The sequence below is a fragment of the Euwallacea fornicatus genome, chromosome 23 (assembly GCF_040115645.1).
Source record: "Euwallacea fornicatus isolate EFF26 chromosome 23, ASM4011564v1, whole genome shotgun sequence".
NCBI lineage: Eukaryota > Metazoa > Arthropoda > Insecta > Coleoptera > Curculionidae > Euwallacea > Euwallacea fornicatus.
The window spans coordinates 1,947,017-1,967,611 of NC_089563.1; the positions used below are offsets into that span (position 1 = coordinate 1,947,017).

At 37.0% G+C, this 20,595-nt stretch overlaps 1 protein-coding gene across 7 annotated transcripts; it reads right to left on the reverse strand.

The window, feature by feature from the left end:
• Positions 1-643: 643 nt before the first annotated feature.
• axo (axotactin) lies at positions 644-20,479 on the reverse strand. Of its 7 annotated transcripts, none has more exons than XM_066295952.1 (31): positions 20,034-20,479; positions 14,792-15,035; positions 14,570-14,738; positions 14,300-14,519; positions 14,115-14,250; positions 13,780-14,064; positions 13,365-13,511; positions 13,056-13,307; positions 9,340-9,605; positions 8,988-9,292; positions 8,672-8,931; positions 8,433-8,601; positions 8,197-8,376; positions 6,978-7,090; positions 6,814-6,918; positions 6,584-6,757; positions 6,304-6,529; positions 5,995-6,245; positions 5,734-5,943; positions 5,463-5,678; positions 5,291-5,407; positions 5,143-5,223; positions 4,942-5,085; positions 4,485-4,629; positions 4,109-4,425; positions 3,871-4,055; positions 3,553-3,819; positions 3,314-3,497; positions 3,116-3,261; positions 2,557-2,632; positions 644-2,503 (listed from the first exon to the last, which is right to left on the reverse strand). In XM_066295952.1, the coding sequence occupies exons 1-31, from the start codon at positions 20,034-20,036 to the stop codon at positions 2,298-2,300; spliced, it is 5,799 nt and encodes a 1,932-aa protein (XP_066152049.1). In that variant the 5' UTR covers positions 20,037-20,479; the 3' UTR covers positions 644-2,297. The 7 variants fall into 7 exon arrangements, with proteins under 7 accessions (XP_066152049.1, XP_066152044.1, XP_066152047.1 ...); XM_066295947.1 differs by having other exon boundaries at positions 3,035-3,261; XM_066295950.1 differs by lacking the exon at positions 20,034-20,479 and adding an exon at positions 19,665-19,781 and having other exon boundaries at positions 3,035-3,261.
• Positions 20,480-20,595: the final 116 nt, after the last annotated feature.

Here is a 20,595-nt window from a genome sequence, read left to right on the forward strand (position 1 = left end):
TCTTGTAAACACATATCTTAGCTCGCTTCGTTTTCAAGATGCGAAGTATCAAAGTTGAAAAAATCAATCACATATCCTTTGATATCTTTCCATCTCTTTCAGCTAATTTTACCAAATTTCATATCTCGAAGGTTTTTATTATGTCTTCTAATGAGCACCACAAGGGATCATTACCACACTTTGAAACAGTTGCAACCTTTTTATACCATATTGTAGGTCACATTCTACGAGTAGATTTTTTTTCTCTATCTTGGTTGTTTAAAAACAATATACCTTATTGCCGTAGCTAGAGGCAATGGTTTCCGAGAGAAACGCATCTAAAGCTTATGCATGCCAATATCCAAAAATGCTAAAAAAACCAGTCCTAATGGTCACTGGTGACGCCCTCTACAACATACAACTAGAACGTTCGTAAATGGAGTTTCTTCTCATCTGAAAAAACCTCCGGATACAAAATTTTGTAGAATTAGCAGGAAGAGATCGAAAGGTATCAATGAATATATGATTTATATTTTCAACTTTGATACTCGGTATCTTGGAAACTAAAGGAGCTAGGATACATCTTTATAAGAACGTTCCACCTTAAAACTACTTGAAAAATCACCCTGTGAAATATCGGAAACTTACGTAATAACATCCTGTATTTGTATTTATTTTAATATATTCCATTTATCTTTTATAGATATTAAATTCTGAAAAACAAAAATGTTTTTGTATTTTAAGTACAGGAATGTAATTCTATTAGATTTACAATGAAAGTTTGAACAAACTTGTCTTGAATTTAAAACTAGCACGATAGAATCCATTCTTTGAATGTAATTCTCTTTAAAAGCCGACCTACTACATGCAGTTAATAAACTTCTAGTCAGATGAAATTAGTTTGAAAATTACCCTTTCAAAGGGTTTCGTAAATTTTCGGGTTACTAAAAAACTACCCCTTAGGTAGAAAGGTTGAAAAAAGTGTAAGACGTATCTATCAAGGTACTTCTGGACTTTAGTTGTGCTTTAGAGCAATGTTTTTTGACTAGAGGAAGGATCAAGGATCATAAATGAGGTATCATTTCATACGGCTAAATTTTCCTTTCTGGAAACCCTCTGTTAGCTCTATACAGTGGGCGGCAATTAAGTGGAATAAATTCAATTAAAAATCGGGGGTTTGTTTTTTGGAAAAACGCTCGGACCCGTCGATTTTTATTTTTTCTTGCGGTTTTTTTAATGGTGAATTTACGTATACAGGGTGACCCAAAGAAAAGGTACGACCACCAACTTCATTTTTTTAAATTGAAACGCCAATTTATTTTATTTTTTAATTCCCCTTCAAATTTTTTATGAATGTTCCGTTTTAAAATGTATTTATACAGGGTAATTCAAAAAATGCTACGATAATAAAGATCATTTTTTCAAATGAAATTACGAACTTTTTATTTCGTTTATGAATTCTGCTTAAAACTACAACATTCCACTTTCAAGTTTATGAACACATTGTCATGGAAAATTTGCTATCGGTAAGTCTAGTGATTGGCCGATCTGGATACTTGTTATTGAACAACCTACGAACTTCTTGTTGCGTTCTCGTCTTGTCGCCGTGACCAATAAAAATGAAAATTTCTATTTTTTGAATTTCGCTTAAATATGCCGTACCAATTCACTAGTAAGTAAGAACAACTTAACTTCAATATTTAAGTTATGTAGTACTACGTAGTGAGGAGAGTATTCTCCACATTGACGTATGTATTAGTTGGGTTTCCATTACAATATGTTCATTAACTTAAAAAGGGAATGTTGGAGTTTTAAGCAGGATTCATAAATAAAATAAAAAGTTCGTAATTCCATTTAAAGAAACGAAGTTTATTATCGTAGCATTTTTTTAGTTACCCTGTATAAATACGTTTTAAAACGGAACGTACATAAAATTTGAAGGGGAATTAAAAAATAAAATAAAAAATAGGCTTTTCAATTTGAAATAATGAAGTTGGTGGTCGTAACTTTTCTTTGGGTCACCCTGTATACATAAATTCACCGTTAAAAAAACCGCGAGAAAAATTAAAATCGACGGGTCTGAGCGTTTTTCCAAAAAACAAAGCTCCGATTTTCAATTGAATTTGTTCCACTTAATGGCCGCTCACTGTATATGCAACTTACCTATTTGCTAAGAAACAATAAACAAGATTACTTTTACCACTCAACAATGTAAAATTATAGACCAACAATATTACTTTTCTCGTGAATTCCAAGTTCAATCTTACTACTCTCAACATGAATATCTATCAAACTTCTAAAAATAACATTGCTCAGAATCAATCAATAGAAACAACACTTTCAATACTAGATCTGTTCTTATTGGACAACTTGGGTCCCCCCAAATAGCTAAGGGGATTATCGAACTTCCTGTTATGTTCCCCCACCAATAAAGGCCTTGCATTGATGGAGATTTTTGACGGTCTGTAAATGCTTGGACCCTGCTGATCAAAAAGGGGTTCTTCCACCAACCTTTCAATTTTAGCTAAAATAGCATTTCATACGAGATTAAATGTGGTTGGTTGGGTTGGTACTCACATGGCTCTGGTACTGCAATGCTAACAGGACGTTGCTTCTGCGGTTCCGCAGGATTGGAAATTCCACTTTTCAATAACTAAATTTGTTCAAATCTGTTAATGGTAGTTTAAACCCAATGTATTTCTCCCAACACCTTTATTACAGCTCCCTTTTACCCAGCAGCAATCACACATTCGAACACTACACTGACTTAATCTATATGCGAAATTTTTATTGATTTTTTTAGCAAATGATTATGAATCACATAACACAAAATGTAACACAAAAAGCCCCTTTTAGACACTGCTATTTGATTCTTCGATCATGTAAGGCAGTGTTGTAGCCATGGGATGAATATTTGGAGGGGGTAGTTTGGAGCCCCTGCGAGATGGTGGTGTTGGTGGTCGTATTTCCTATTTGTTTAAAATGATTGCTTAAATAGGAGCGTTATAGACTTCCCAGATGAAGCACGAAGCAGCGTAGTTAAAGCCGTGCTTACCAAAGAACATCTGTCAGCCAAAGTGACTTCGCTAATAGTGCTTATCGGAGCCATGCTTAGCAGATTGCCACGACTACTTACAAGGTCAGGTACATCATCCTCGTCTTCGTCGTCAAATTCTTCAATACTTTCTTCTTCAATTACGTTCTCTTCATCTTCCTCCAACATCGGACTTAAGATTTCTGATGCTACATCCGGAGTGTCCCAAGTCAATTCGCTTGCGCTATCTATAAATGAAGAATCTTAATGATTTATTTACACTTGAAAATTCTGACAAACCTCTGAAACTAATCCTCTTTTGCCTCTCTCTTCTACTGTCGTTCTTCTTAAGAGGACTCAAAGATACTTCTTCAGGAATAAGCAAGGCTTTTCCAAAACCTGCAGTTACTTTAGTGGTACCATTGGTTTGTTCTGCGTTGTGCACTTTGCCATTCGGTTGTTTCGTTGGTTCTAAATCGGAAGGCTGTACATATTCCGATTAAATTTCTTAAATGCCAAAGGATATGAAGCGTGCTTACAGGCTTATTGTTGTCCTGAAGCATCAGAGCTGCCTGTTGCTTGGACAGTAATATACCAGCGTCAGTCTCAAATTCCTTCCTTCGCTTGTAATTTTTATTAGTCCTATAGACGTCATAGCTGATGCAAATTAACACCAAAACAAAGAAAGAAGCTAGAATTATTATTATTAAATGTTCAACGTTGTCTTCTTCTACTGAGTCAGTGGCGTAGAAAGAAGTGTAAAGTACCCTTTGAGGGGCGTCTTGGACCCACGTCTTGTCTTTACCCTACAAACTGAAATAAATCTGATTATCCATGATTAGTTTCGATACCTTTACTTGGCTAATATTCAAATTTGGGATTCCAGGGGTCTTTTCATGGACGATATCAAAATCTGCACTGCACTGAGCGCTTCTGACTCCATGAGGATTGGAAATGTTAATATTCTCAGTGCCAGTTTTTGTATAAAACATGTATTCTTCCAAAGGCTTCATTACATGTTCGTTGACTTCAATGAGAATGTCTGTAAATTATTTTATGTTTATGCATTCCCAGTGAATTCAAGGGAAAACTGACTAGATAGGCAGCCGCTAAACTTCTTGAAAATTGCAAATCTTGGATCATTAGTCTCTTGTCCTCCAATATGGACCTCGTTAGCTCCAGATTCTAGAATGTTGCTGAAGGTCTGCGCAGGTATCTGTTCCATTATTGTGCGTTCTTTGTCGACTAACAGCTCTGAATCGTTGAAATCTCTTTTATAGTAAACCGAGTGTCTAGCTCCATTTATGAAGCTCTTCTTGTTCACTGTGGCAGAAAACACTGCTCCCTCTCTATCTTCCTGGATTATTAGATATCCTTCCATGCTGAGACCCACCAGCAAGTAATAACTTCGGCTGCAATTAGTTTAATGATGATGAAATTTGTTCATGAATTTAACCGTAATGGATCATACTTATTTTCTGTTTGGAGTAATAGTAAAACAGTGTTCTTTTGCCTTGCGTCTTGGCTGGAGAAAGCTACTTGAATTTTTACGTAATCTACTGTGTCGTTTAGGATGAACCGTCTGCTCAATATGGCCTCACCGTTGAAGTCAGCTCCTAAAATGAACGATTATTTTTAAAGCCTCTTGAAACTTGGAAGGGTTTCCGATAAATGAACACTTCCTTCGAATTTCTGTTCATTAATCACAAATGATTTTTTTGAAAATAAATATGAATAAAATTTTAAGATAATCTCTTCCACAGAACCTGGATCTTTTAAATGTATAATTTACGGGATTGTATCTGAGAAATTAAAAAATTTCTGCTACGAGGGAGAGTCTGCTTGAAGCACAACTCCAATGAAGAGTCTCTTCCATATTACCACCCTCCATTTTATGCCTAAAATACCATTAGGTACTGCCCCTTTACCTTTCTCCTCATTACAAAACTCTCCATAGTAGCTTGTATGCTCGCAGTCACAAGTGTGCTCTTGGTTCCTAAAGTCCTCTATACAGGTACCTCCATTCTTGCAGGGCTCTTCATCGCACTTCATGTTGCAGCTTGCAATCACACCTGCAAATTCAACCCAATTCCATCAATTTCTTATCGTTGAAACAAACCTTCACTAACCTTTCCTGGTCTGATTAATCTTCGTCGGAAGGTTGATGAGAGTGTCCCCTATTTGAAAGCCTCTAAAGCAACCCACGTAGCCTAAATTAACAAATTCATAATATTCACGCGATTTGGTTTCTTGCCATTTTTATCGATAGTAACCTACCTGGAAGGTCTGTTAGGTCATCAGATACCTTCAGTAGGGTCTCAGTATCGTAACCTCCAACATATAATTGGAAGTATTCAGTTGGAGAAGCTGGTGGTCTTTGCGGGGCCAAAATCTCTGAAAAGAATTAAATTGATTTGATATGGAGCTAGTTACTTAATGTTGATAAAACCTTTGTCGGGATTTGTCCAAGGTTTGTTGGAATAACCCTCCAAGAGCTTGATCCCAAAAGGTACAGAGCTATTTCTGTCATTCACGAACATAGTAGTCTTATTTTCCTCCCTGACTATGGCAATTTGCACTGGTTTGCTGGAGTTTAAGTCCATGAATGGTACTGTTATATTGTAGATTTGGTTCTCCCGGTTAAATAAGTATTCCACTTTTCTTCCTTCAGATATAATTTTTCAATGACGCTCTCTTCATTCAAAGCCCTCAAATACTACCTTCAATAATATGCAAATGCACGAAGTTGTTCAAATGATCGTTCGCATAAAACACCAAAGAATAATTGTCATAAGTCCGCAAATTCACCAAAATCCTCTTCTTGAAGATATCACTCAGCACTGCCTTCTCCTCTTCAGTGTCATTAGTGAAGTAGTTTTTGTGAATATACGACTCACTTTGAGTGAACGTTATTGCATTGATGTTTATATCTAAAATGAATTGTCTAAATTGGAAGTTTTCGGAGTAAAAGTAGGACCTACTGGTTTCGCAGTATTGCCCTTTGTAGGCCCATGGGTTGGGGCAAATGCACTCAAAAGTGCTCCACAGCTCCTTGCATTGAGCTTTGTTCTTGCAAGGATTAGGTACACATGACGGTTTACAGTCCTTGATAATTTCACTCAAATGAACACTCATGTAACTGTAAATGTCTAAAACTTCGTCGTTTACCACCAGCCCTCGAAAACACCCAATTAGCCCTTGATGAACGGAAGTTCTTGGGTCTGATAAGTCGCTGAAATTTCACTCTAACAGTGTTATAAGTACTTAAATGTAATTTTCCTTAGCATTACAAGGGGGCTCCTCCAATGAACATTGACCCTTCAAAGGGCCCGAATTCCTCCTCAGGTCTTAAGTCCACCATTTGGTAGTCTTCGTTGATCATGAATCTAACATGATATTTATTGTAATCGATCCAGAGTTTGTGCCATTCACCCCCATTGAGGCGTCTTACAGAATCAATTACTAATCCCTTCGAAACTCCAGTGTTCAAGGTAAAATTGAATGTGAGTTGGAAGTCTGAGTTGTTTACGAAAAATAAGTAAAAATTTCACGTTTAAAATACAGTTTTACCGCTGGTCAGAGCCACCATGAAGCTGGGATAATTGGGCCTTATTGGTGGTTGGTAAAGCAAAATGGCCTTCTTGCCTGTTGTTCTAAACGAAAAGGCCAGATCACCTTTCCTCCATCCAGGCACCTCGATGTAAGATTGACTGGTAGTGAATGTAACCACATACCTTTGGGTGTCTAAAAATTAATAGAAATTAGAAAACCTCTTAGTGCACTGTGTGAATGCCACATACTAGTTTCAACGCACTCCAAAGGCCCCAAAGTGATTCTTCCCAAAGCATCTTGTGGCAAATCGGATTGCTGTAGGAAGTACATTTCTGTAATACCCAAACTGTCGGCTAATAGAAGATATTTTACGTTAGAAAAAAAATCATAACGAAGAAACCTCAATTATCACCAGTGGTAAAGTAGCCATCATCAGTGTTCCATTTGTCATCAGAGACGTTATCGCAATTGCACCATTGGTTGGGATTCTCGCATTGGTGATCAATTGAGCAGCGACAAGTACCTCTAAATATTAATAAAATTGACTTTTTCATGGAGGGATCAAATACACATTTGAGAGGATCTACTAGCACTTTTTCTCTCGATAACGATGATTTTTTCAAATTTGGTTTTCGCCTCAAACCATGTTGATTGTAAATGAGATGGCATTCAGAAATACGGGGAGTAATAGTAGGAAAACGATACTTTAAAATTTATTTTCCTACTTCGAAGTAGCGGAATAGGATATACCGGGTGTCCAGGTGAACCCAGGATACAGGAGATTAACATGGCAAATCGGTTTTTATTTTTTTACTCTGGCACGGATTATGCAATTGGAAAACTTTTATATGGAAGTCATGGTACTTAAGAACGGCCATCGTTCCGCAATTTTTTCAACCTTCGAATTAAAGTCGTTGTGGCTCAAGTCGCCTCCGAATTTCTAAAATTTGAATATCCCTCGTAACCTTTTGAGGCCGTGGTTAGTCAGAGAGGTCGGTGGTCTCTTCGAGCCGTTGCAAATTAAATGAGGCAACGTCGAAACCTCTTTGAAAAAAAGGAAGCTTTATTGGAAAAAAGGGCCTTAAAACTATGTGGAACACTAAGATGAAGCTGGCTTTGATACACATGTAAAGAAAGGCAAAAAGCACAGCTGCGACATGTACTTAATGTGGCATAGAACTATATATGGTACTGCTCAAACCTAGAGTACGGACTTACTAGTAATGTTACTTATCCTACACATACATATGATTTTATATAACATTGAAAGCATGGTCAGCGCTTAAAGTCAGCGATCCCTCGGGTGGGAGGTTATTTCTTATATACTTATTTTGTTAGCGCCTTTGTATTTATTTAAAACAAAAATATTTATTTAATATAAATTCTGACCTTGACTCTGACCAATCCCGGCCTCGAACGGTTACGAGCGACATTGAAAATTTTTAAAATTATGAGACGCTTTGAGTCAAAACGACTCTAACTAGAAGATTAACAATGACCGGTAGCGAGTACTATAATCTCCATGTAAAAAAAAAAATTGAATTGGATAATCCGTGCAAGCGCAAAAAAATTGATTCTCATGTTAATCTCGTATGTCCAGGATTCGCCTAGACACCCGGTATATTATCTACCTTTTGACATCCCCTATAAAATCCACGGTCTGATTGGCAGAAGACATGAACCAAGTAGTAGAGTGTAGCTCCAAAGGTGCTTTGAAGCAGTCATACTTGATATACTGGCTGCAATTTAAGGAATGAGACACCAGTTCTTGTAGCATCTCTGCATTGAATTCTCGGTACTTGATACTAAAACTACAAAATTGTTGTTGATTTAATGAATGCTTTTAATACAATTATTGAAGATCTACCTGAAGTCTTGTTCAGAAGGAGATCTAACATCCATTTGACTAGGCAAATTATGCTCCACAATGGTCTTGGTGGATTCTTCGATACTTTGGAACTCGCATCTTACATGAGCTGGAGGAAACCTTCCATTTCCATCGATATCGATGAGGTAAACGTCCGGTTTGGTGTATCCTAAAAGAAAAAATCAAGGAAAGAAAATACCCTAATGGGATGATGGAAAAACAGAAGGTCAGCAACCAACCTAATAACGCCAGTTCTTCGCAAGTTTTTCTGTAGAAGGCAAAGTGGCAGTTAGTTCCAATGTAGCCGGTGTTAGTACAGTCACAAGTCAGTCTGTTTTCCTTCACCGAACATTTGCCTCCATGCTCGCAAGTGTTCGGTCTTTGACAAGCATTTACAAATCTACAGTCATCCAGCATTACTTCTCCTACTACTCTTTCCGTCTGCAGGACATTGCGTGGTTCCAACTGGACTCCATTAACTTCAATATCGCGCATACACCTATGAAATATCCCTCATAACTGTCACTCCGTGAACTAAAACACATTTTTCTCTACCCCACTAAACCTGCATTACTCCTAGATCCAGCAGCAATCTTGATCTTATCTCCGACTGCAAATTTCAGATCAGAAATTTTCTCAGTTTTTCCTTTTCTATCGATGCTGACTGTGATGTCTCCATCGAAATAAGTTACATTTAAGAAGTGCCAAATTCCCGGCGTTTTCTTGACGCTGATCAAATGAGTGGTGTTTTTGACGCTATCCAGAAGCTCAAAGCGTACCTCATCATTGACCACCCTGACTTCCCAGTAAAGGCCTGTTTGAGCCTCGCTTGACGCTATCACACTCAAATTACTGCTAGCCTGAAAGTCACTATAGCACTATTGCCATAAATTATTTAAAAATGTACCTTGAAGTGAAAACTGAGGCTCAAAGAGTCCACATGGTCGTTGTGCCACCATATGTGGCTAGCAGAAAAGGGGAAGGTTATAGGGATGATTTGGATGTCACTTTCGAAGAATTCGGGCCTAAGGATGCCTATATAGTGCACTTTAGGGTTGCTCTTATGTAGCTCATAGATAATAGATATGTCGTTGTAAAAGACGTATTTGAGGGAGCCAACAAAGTTGTTTGTAGATTTAAGGCCCGTTTTCTTCTGCAATTCTGGACCTCCACCTGAAAATAGTTTTATTTGTCAGTTAATTCTATCCTTGGGTCACATGTTTAATTCGCTTAGATCTGAATGAAAAGAGCGGCAAATCTAAATAACTTTGAAAGCTCACAGACAACTTATGCAAAACACTAAACATGCGAAATAACACACTGTATTTAAGACTATATATGTTAATATACAGAGTGTCCCGACATAACGTTGAAATATTTTGGGACACGATTTTAGAAATTAAAGTAATAAAAAAGGTTGTTATAAACATACCACAAAAGTTATTGGTGGAGGGGCTGGAACCCATTAAAGGGGAAGTTCTAAATATGGTTTTTCCGCAATATTTTCCAAACGGTTTGCGCTAATTATGAAATTGGGTATGCTGTAATAAGGTAAAATAGGAAAACCTTTTTTCCATGTTACTAACTGCAGATCTCAATCAGGGGTGTCACATACTGAGGTTCTTCTACGCAAATGGTGCCCTAACTTTTTCATTTATGGCGTACGTTGAAGAAGCAGTTATACCTCTCCAGGACACTGATGTTACTAGTGGTATCCGCTTCCGCAGCTGGTTCTGTTTTAGTTTACACCGAAGGACCACTCTTGTTTTTTCCAGACCTAGAGAAACTGGATTAATGCACTCTCGTTTGATTATTTAATGCTTTATTGCGTAAATAATGTAACTAGCAGTTCCACGCAATACTGGTTATAAAGAACTGTACTTAGTTGATGGTTTAATAATAACTAGCCACTGGTGTTTCCAAGAACAACTAGTTTGATAGGGTTGCGAAAGTTTCTAATTGAGTCCCTTGAGTGATGAAACCACACCCTGCTTGCATATGCACGGTTAGTGATGCTGGTACACTGTATATGCCCTGAGCGATGCGGGGGTTAGTGGAGGACGATTCTTGTGAGATATCACTGACGGTACTGCCCTGGAGTCGTTTCTCTGGTTCCCCTCTGTCCCCAGATCTCGGACACCCCCGCAGGAGGGGGCTGAACCGTGGTTCAACACGGCGGTTGGAAATTCCCATCGTCGGTCAGTCCAATTTCCGCCCTTCCATTTATTTTGGCGACCATAAATTCGGGTTCCACGGCGAGACCTTTGTTGGTCTCTGATTCACGGTTACCATATGTACTTCTTGCAACCCCAGATGTTGGATCTTGGACAAGGGCCCATGTGCGACCGATATTGCATGGGTTCGAGGCTTCTCGGGAAATTCCAGATACTTTTATTATCCAGCAGTAAACTGTACTGCCGCTACCCTTTCAATTTCAGGCCTTGATAGTACGGCGAGTTTACTGGCTCCCCGGGTATTAGGCTTTAGAATACTTCATTGCAAAAAGCCGGAATTTCCAGAAAAGTCTGAACTGTTTTCAGACATATGGCATTTCTTAATTTTTGAAATTCAACTACTAAACCTCAGATATTTTAAAGTAAAAAATGCCCTTTTATTTCATCTCGTCAAGATGGGCCTTTTTCCAAAAAATGAGTTTTTTTTAAACCAATGCGTGATTAGATGGATATAGAAATTTGTGGAGAAAACAGTGAGAGGATGCATTGAGATGGACGATATTTTCGACATTTGTTACCAACAAGTAATAATTCCTTAATAATATTGATGTGTTGTAACTGGTGGCCAATAAAAAAATATTTTCGCTACAAAGATGGCTCTTATATTTGTTAAGGTGCGTTCCGAAGTTCATGAAATCGTGCATCGGTACGTAAAAATCAGTTTTTCCGAAAAATAGTCTAACTTGACTTCGAGATGAACTAACATGACCTTTTTTACTTAAAATTACTTGTCATCCAGTAATATGACTTCAAATATTTAAAAATATCACAAACAAAAAAGTTAAGGTCACATTTACATTTGAGAACTCCTGTATGTGACATTTTTGACTGAAATTTGCACTTGTTATTACATACTGCAACTTATGACAGTGTAATAAATTTTGTAATTAATGCAAACCGTTTCGAAAATATTTTAAAAATATCCATCTTCAGGGTTTTTTCATCAAAAGGTTTTCTCTCTAGCCTTTTCAAGAAGCAGTTTTTGGGGTATGTTTAGAAGGACTTTTTAAATTATTTTAATCCGTAGAATCACCTCTCAAAATATTTCCACGCTATTTCCCGAACTTCCATAGGGAATTCAGTTGAGTATAATATCCTCTTTCAAAACGTTGCTTCACTCATCATCTTGCGACTTTTCAAGGGAAAAAATTTGGGAAGTTTCTTAAGGGGTCGACTTTCCTGCTAAGGTTGCTTCAGGTTACGTTCTTCCTTCGATAACTTGAAGCGATTTTAAAAAACTTATGTTCAAACTAACAAGATCCTACATGTTGATGTAATTTTAGCCAAATCTTGCTTGATGGAAAGTAGACGGAGACATGACACGTTGTCTTTGAGGGATGATTTAAATTGTTAAATTGTAATTATGCCTCCAAATTGGGAAATTCTCATTAAGCACGTTTCGTAACGCGATTTTATGAGGTTCCTCATGAATCCTCGACGTAATTTCGCGATAAGATCGCACTTTAAGAGGACTATAAAATTATATACAGGGTGTCCAACGAATATGGGCTACTGATTGTTGAGTACCGAACATTAAAAAGTGTTTTTTAATTAAATGAAAACGGTTAGATTTAGATATACACCATTGAATTGAAAGTAGTACTTATTTTTGGTATTAAATATGTATTTGTTTAAAAAGATAGGGGATTACTATTTAAAAAAATTGAGTTTTTTACAATTCTTGAATGATAATATTGGACTCTCTTTTTGAATACCCTGTATGAAAAAAACTTGGTTTAGCTCACTGATCCAAGAACTCTAAAGCATTTTGTACAATAGCGCAGAATTTTATTGCAAAATACCTAGCCATTTTCGGATTATTAGAAAATACATTTATGGCTGAAACTCAAATTTTTTTCGGAAAATTCCAAATATCTCGGGAACCGTAAAAATTAGGTATAGAACACTATACTCGAAAGATATTCATGATGTTCTGCAGAATCGAAATTTGTTATGATATATAGGGTGTTCCATTTAAAATAAGCGAGTTGACATTCATTTCCGGTATAACCGGAAACGGTATTTTCAAGAACATATGTTTAATCAATAGATTACCTCCTCTTTAGTATGATGCCCAAGTTTCAATTTTTCCCTAGTCATATTTTTCAAGATATGGATAGTGGTCCATATTCAACGGACACCCTGTATATCTGGTTGCCTACGCATCATTCACATAGCGGTCTGACACCGTTCAAATTGCAAATCGCGTTTAAATTTAAAATTGTGGGCAATGGCTCTATTAAAACGATTTTTAGCGCAACTTTATAGGAAAGTTGATGATTTATTGAAGGATATGGTAACTTGAAGTACTCTACAGAACCAGAATTCGATCAGAAATTGAGTTTCCTCAAGTAACGCACATGAATTTCTTATCGAAGACTCTACTAACCGATGTAAATTTCTGGATCAATATAAAGCAGAGGATTTCCAGTGATGTTTATCGTCTTAATCTCATCGTTCAAGATTACATGGACTTTCTCATGCTCGTGGAATATGGTCAAGTTGTTCCACTCGTGTAATTTGAATTCAGGAGTTTTGCCCATGACTATGGATACGGGATGGTTGCCTCCAAAATCCATGACTACATACACTGATGCGTTGAAAATTGAAGCTGCGATGTAGTGGTCTATTCCTTGGTCCCCTAAAGAAACAGCATTTTACTCTGCTAAAACGTAGCTAATCTTAGGAATTAAGCTACCTCCAGCTGCATATAGAAGAGCGGAATTGTCAAACCTGGTCTTGAACATCATGGAGAATCTTGTGACTGAAGAATGAACCCGGTCCTTCCAGTCATAAACCCTATAGGAAACGTAAGAAGAACCTCGTAGGGTTAGAATAGTTGCAGCTGAAATTGCCATAATGAACTCATTAGTATTAGAAATTATTGGTTAAATTAAACGTAGGTAGCAAGAGAATTTTGGTACCAAATTTCGCAAACTCTAAGGCCCAGAGAACCATAAGTGCTCAAGGTATTCGAACTTAATAAAGATGTTTCCATTAAGTCCATTAATTTTCACGAAATTCCTATGAATATTTTACAGCATTTGGTACCCAAATTACTTGATATACGTGTCGTTTGGTTGCTAAATTTATGTTTAGATGAAATTCCTTACTGTAAATGTCGCAAAATTCTCCCTCGTATTTGGTACCGAAACAATCGCAGGTTCTAGTGTAGTAATGATTAACGCACCTCGAACCTCTAAAGCAAAGATTTTCGGAAGTTGAGCATACGTCTTTGCACCCCTCTTGGACGTTTTCATGCTTGGTAGCAATCAATGGGGAAATTTGCAGTAGATCCGAAGCAGATTTTCCAGTACTAAGCACCACGTCTTTGATGCACCCCACGAAGGACTCTATGATGTATTTCACCCCATGCAATCTCTCCTCAGAGCTCAAACCTAAGGTGCACTATCAATAGTATCGTTCAAAAGCACGTGCCAGCTTCTACCTCCGATAAGAATTACTGAGGTCACGTTAGCGGTCACCCCATAGTTGTTTTCCGTATCCAGCCCTTTGAGATCTGTGTCATCCCTTAAATCATCCACTGTTGCCAATAATTTGGCTGCATGTACATCTATTCGAACCTAATGAAAAGGAACTCGAACCAGTCTAGTAGCGAATACTAATACTTACAGTAACAGTATGCCATTGATCGTTGTTCAAACCCCTACCAACGGTCAATGCTGTAGAATGCTTGTCATAGACGTGTACTACCTTGAGCTGACCCTGCTGCACTATAATATAAAGAGCGTAGGGCTGCAGGGAAACACCATGGGGCACTTTGACATTGTGGTAAACCAGAAGCCCATGAGGCAACCTGGTGCGGAATTGGAAGGAGATTTGCCGACAGAGTCTAAACAGTGATTGTTTTAAATTGAAAAATTATACGTGTTAACAACCAACCTCAGCTGGAAGGTTTGAATGATGTCTCCATCGATTTGAATAAAAGTGTTCGATTGAGCAAACATAAAGGTATTCTCAGAATCATTCTCCAAAAAAGTCAGTTTTGGCCCCCTTTTCTCTCTGGGTATCACAGACACGTTTCTAGCTAATGCAGTCTCATTTTTTATTTCTAAACGTTGAGAAATATCATATAATAGTAGTATTTAATGAAAAATTACTAACCTAAACTAAGGAAACATTTCTCTATACACTGCTTCTCACTATCAAATCTATTCTTATCGTTGCCTCCGCATCCGCCCCATATGAAGGTTATGCATTCCCTTTTTTCATGGTCGAAAGCCCATTTGAAGATGTTGCGGTTGCAGGGACCCTTTTCCGGGTTACCGGGGCAGTGTTGCTGGGAGGTCACTTCGGGTCGGGCCAATGCTGATGAGAGGAGAGTCAAAACTAAAATGTGGTGGGTCATCTAGAGGAAATTTTAGAATTAAATTTACTACATTTTGGTTTTGGATTTATGGAGGATGTACAGATGAAAGTACGCATTTTCATACAAAAAGTATACAATAGAGGGACTGGGAATCGATCACAAGACTTAACATTAAAAAACTGATTTTAGACGAATTTTAGATTATTTTTCAGATGATTTTTATGCTGCAATCCATAGGCGGGGACGCTCTCCTTGGGTGCTAAGGTAGAATGGTTTATTTTCGGAAGAATTGCATAAACGTATTTTTTCCTTCTTCGAATCCCGCTACACCCCATCACTACTTCCGTTGTTCTTGAACTTCAAGTATCACCATTTATAGTGACCGCCATGGTGTTTTTTTTTACAGTGGAATTCATGGATCCAGATAGTCTAATTGAGCAGTAACCGCACGCAAGATTTTCCATTCAATTGAGGCTCTGTAAAATCGCCTTTTCTATCGTTCAAACGCTGCCCGACTGCGTCACTATCTGTCGACTTTTCAAGATTTAAATTTCACCAGTTCGGTACAGAACTAGAGATTTTATACTAAGGTTGAGCAGCCTAGATGGTCCCTTTAGGTTTGTATAAAATCTATATCTATAATAAATGTGTTAAGTTAAAATTTTTGGAAATGCTCCCGTGTGCCAAGTGAGCCATGCCACGTCTCCGCTTACGCCCCTCCTGCTCTAGTGCTTCTTCGCACGGCAAACCATGGTTTTCGCTGTTTTTGAGCCACGCTATAGCGATTTTCAGCCTGAAATTCCCAAATAGTGAGAATAATGCTCATTTTTCCATGCCCTCATTCACAACGGTGTTAATTGTCCCATCGATATTAGTACATTTGTTCTTTCTATATATTCGTCCATAGATTTATTTCATTCGTTCATTTATTCACTCGATTTTGAGGGGCGCATTCAGGCTATTTTGTACTTTTCAGATGTATTAATTGGGTTTCCTTTTAGGAGCAAATTGCCAAGTAGAAACCGGCATTATGTGGCAATATTTACCTAACAAATTAATCGAATCTCGTTAGAATTGATGACGAAGGCGAAATCAGTTTCTCAGTTTGATACATTCGTAATACGATTTTACGGAATCACTATAATTTATCAGTCGATATACTGAAACAAAAAGAGAAAATAGTCTATAATTATCGTTGTTGCAATTGAAGGTTTAATTAGAAACTTCGCAAAAGTTTTGAAAATATGCACGAACATAATCCCACATATTTATATCTTCAAACGTTTACGATAGGATCACTATGTGCGATCACTATCAGTTGACACCAGTGTGACCCGTATTAATTTGTGACTCCGTGTATATGAGCTTAAAACTAAATAAAGTAAATATGGTAAATTATGATCGTTATAAATAATGGGGCCAAATTACAGTGGATTAACCGGAAGCCTGCGTCACCGACGTCTATAATGAAGACAATTTGCTTTAATCCGTAGACCCCGAGGGCCCTGTTGAGACAGTTTAATTTTTCTTAATGGTCGTTTTATTATTTTTGATGCCATTTGATGGGTGCGAGGAATGCGTTAGTTGAGCAAGTCCCAAATGCCAAAGATTGAAGGAAATCCGTTCGATAAATGTCGCAATTCGCAGAACAAGTTTGCAATTCCAATAGGAATAATTAATGTTTCCATTGCTTGATATGTGCTCAATTCACAAATTAGCAGGTGAAGCGAACGTATAGTGAAAAGTACGAAATTTGGAAAGTATTTCAGTTCATTTTCCGATGAAATCTGCAACGTCTTTGAACCTTTTAGGTATATTTTGATACCTTCTTTACTTTTAAAATTGTCTTAATACCCCAGAGATTTTTTTATTTGTTCCTTCTATTGTCCCCTCTTCAGTTCAGTCCCAATTAGGTATTGAGGTTTTTTCGCGAACTTCAGTAAAACTCACTTTTCAAATCATTCAGTTTGACTCTTCGAACTCGTTTGACTTTTCAGAACGTGCTCTAAATTACCTCAAATAATTTTCTCCTAAATTCCAATTTTACGGATAATTTGAAATTATGCGATTTCTCATTACCTCCACAATGTAAACATATTTTTTTTTTTTTAGAATTTCAACATATTCGCTTTTTAGCTTAATTTCGGTTTACTCATGTAAGTTAAAAAACGCTAAAGTTTTTTCTACCGATGCGTCATTGACAGATCGCTTTTAAGCCCCGATAAAAATTTTGTTATTATACAGGGTCGTTCACGGGGAGTGCCCCATTAAAAGTTTACGGGGTTCTAATATAGCTAGAGATCTGAAATTTTGGATAGTGATGTGATGGAGTTAGATCTGTTAAATTAAAATATTGGTATCGTTGCGACGTTGACAGATCTATGTGTAACTGTCACCAACTTTGTCATTCTAACTGGCACATCCTGTATTTTATTGCATTTTCGAATTTCCCGGAAAATTTAAGCCCCAGTTTATCTATCGTATGCCATAGCTATGATGCACCGTTTCCGAAATAAATGATTTTTTTGACTGATTTGGCAACAAACGGCTCTAAATTGAAAAGCGCATGTTTTTTCAGCTATGACAGCTAGAGATTTAAAATTTGAGCTAGACTCTTATTAGTTATCTGCATCTTTTAATATTATACGTTTTTTGGATTTACATACAGGGCGCGGAAAAATTAGTGCGATATCAGAAAATTTCAGATCTCTAGCTATATCAGAACTCCGTAAACTTTTTAATGGGACACTCACCGTGAATGACCCTATATACTATCCATACCATTACATAATATCATATGTTACCTGCGTGCCAATGAGTTTTATCTCATTATTTTTTAAATGGTTCGTAACGCGTGTAGTGTTAAATTAATCAATTAGCAACTGACTATTCACACGATATTAGTGCATAATTCACTCTTTCCCACTCGTTTAGTATACGAATATCTACATGTTTTTCTATCACAAATTCATATTAGGTGTATTTCACTTGTGTTTGCCAAATTATCTCATTTTGTATTCTTGAACAAACAAACATTTTTCACCTTATTGTTTATACATTATCGTATCATTTACGCGTCGTATATCGCAGGTCCCCGTGTGATTTGAGGAGGGTTTGGGTAATATAAAAAAATCAGAAAAATTGAAATTTTTGCGTATTCGTTGATGTCAAGGCGATATGTACATTATTCTGCTGCTAAATGCCCGAATTTGCCTAAATTCCTAGTGGAAAATGGTTCTCCGAAAAATTCACGTTTTTTTCATCTCGAACTTCCGTTGAAAATAATAAAAAGTGCGGAAAAATCTATCAAAAATTCTGAGGTAATTCCACATAAATTGCGAAAAAATGCGAAACTATGCGAGGATTTTGATATAATTTAACGTGTATGTAAAACTTTAAAAGATTCAAAAATCGGTCGATTCTTGAACTTTCAAATCTCTAATAACCGCCCAAAAAATCTTTTGGATTGCATAATGTTCAGATTTCAAAACATGCACACAATCAGTAGGTTCTTCAACGATGAAACCTCGTCAAAAGTTCGCCCGAATTTTTTACTTTTTAATTTTTAAAACGCCCCTGCAACATAAATGATCGATTTCGGGGTGGGTAGGTAATAGGTACTCAATCATTAATTGATCGATATACGGGGTGTTATTTAAGTACTTGGACAAACATTAAGGGGCAACTCTAAGACGAACAGTTTGTGTAAACATGGGCCCGATCATGCTTTGTTTTCAAGATACAGGGTGGGAAACTTAAAAAAAAATCGTAAAAATCTTTGTGATCCTTTAGCCGATTTTGTCGAAACGTAGCAGTGTTGTTTATAGTTATTATTGTTATTGATGCGTCAATGATTTTTAAAAAATTTTAATGTTTTTCCTATTAAGTACTGTCACGGCCACCGAGGTCACCAGATTTAAATCCGGTAGATTTCTTCCTTTGGAGGCACATAAAGCCCATCATTTATCGAATTCCGGTCAACGCCGAAGAAGGACTGATCGGATGCGCGATTTATGTAATTACATAAGTCAATCGATGTCAAGACGAGCAAATGGTTGCATTAAAATTGGACGTTTTCGCCCACCATTGTAAATTTCGTTTTACTTATTACTAAATAATGTTTTTTCTAAAAAAATCGCATCATTTGCTTTAATAAAAAAAAAGCGTAGCTTTCAAAAAGTGTTTTTCTTGTTCGTTTTTCCTTAAATTTCCGGCGTTACCTCTGTGCACGGCACTTGTTACAAGGGACAAACAATTTCTAGCTTTAAAGGCTCCTTTGTAGTTCATTAAAAACTGTCACCAAGATTCGACGTCATATTATTTTGCGTCTTGTTATTTAGATTTAAAAAAAATATATTTAACGATTTTTTTTAAACGAGTTTGACACGCCCTATCTGGAAAACGACGCCTTATCGGACCTATGTTTACATGAACTTTCCGCCTTAAAATGACTTAAGAAAACCACCCCGTGAAACTACGTACCTAAATAGCACCTTATGTAAGTTACTCAAATTGGCATTGGGGAAGATGATTGTTTGAATTGCTGAGTGACGGGAAGGAAGATATTGATTTGTTTCTCTTCTTTTTGAATTAAAAAAAATAGAGCGTGGAAGAAGGAGGGGGGAAATGAATTGGAACTACCCACTTCAATCACTCCATAGCACTAACAGAATGGCTCGTTACATCTCCGATGGTTAGACAAAAACACCCACAGTAATGACACAGTTTCGAAAATTTCAGCTTTAAGTCATTATTACCAGTACTATTAGTAATTTTAGTCTGACCGCCAACCACAAAAACCGCCATCTAATTAGTTCCAATTTACAGGTTTTGTATGTATTATCAAATTATGTTGTTAGAAAAACTGACCATGGCATCACATGATGTCGATAAATACCAGGTGAATCACCGCATCCGTAAGAATGTTGCTGTTTGTTTATGAAAAAATACTTTTTTGATTATGAAAAAATACCATTGGAGATCTTGCTGATCACAATTTGGACTATAGAAACGCTATCATCGATGTAATTTATTTACCATCGTCTTTCTGTTCTCCTTGGATACCACCACCACCACTACACCCCCGTTAACTCAACCATGGACCACATATAAATTTTTTAAAAAGCCGCACTAGCTCATGTGATTTATCCTATCACAAAATGGCATTATCGTACCAATTTTAATGGAATTATTGTTAGTTGGAAAATTAAAAAGTACACGTGCTAAGAAGCATCTCTAGCAGACGAAACAGCGACGGATACTGTGTTTACTTTACAATTTTATTATTAATGGTTCTTTCCTTGATATCTGCCTAAGGTTACGTTCGTCGACTTACTATGATAAGTGGTGATCTCGCGTGTAGAGATGTGCGCATGCGTTCGATATAAAATAATTGTTTCATAAATGAGAACATGAACTAAAAGGTTTGAATTGGTGGAGGAAGCCACCAAGGAAATGAATACCCAAAGGCGTAGAAGATCGAGTAGCACGTTACCTTTAGGTATCGGCCACTGCAACTTAAGTCGAAACTTGTTCGTTAAAACTCAGGACAGCTTCACCCGACTTAAAAACTTTTAACAAACACACGAAAGAAAAACCA

Bases quoted from the DNA above. Each gene is read 5' to 3' on its own strand.
- axo (XM_066295947.1), bottom strand. The intron at 3,262-3,313 runs GTTTGTCAGAAT...CTTCATTTATAG, and splicing joins AAAGAGGATTAGTTTCAGAG to ATAGCGCAAGCGAATTGACT. The intron at 2,633-3,034 runs GTAAGCACGGCT...GAACAAATTTAG, and splicing joins TGGCTGACAGATGTTCTTTG to TTATTGAAAAGTGGAATTTC.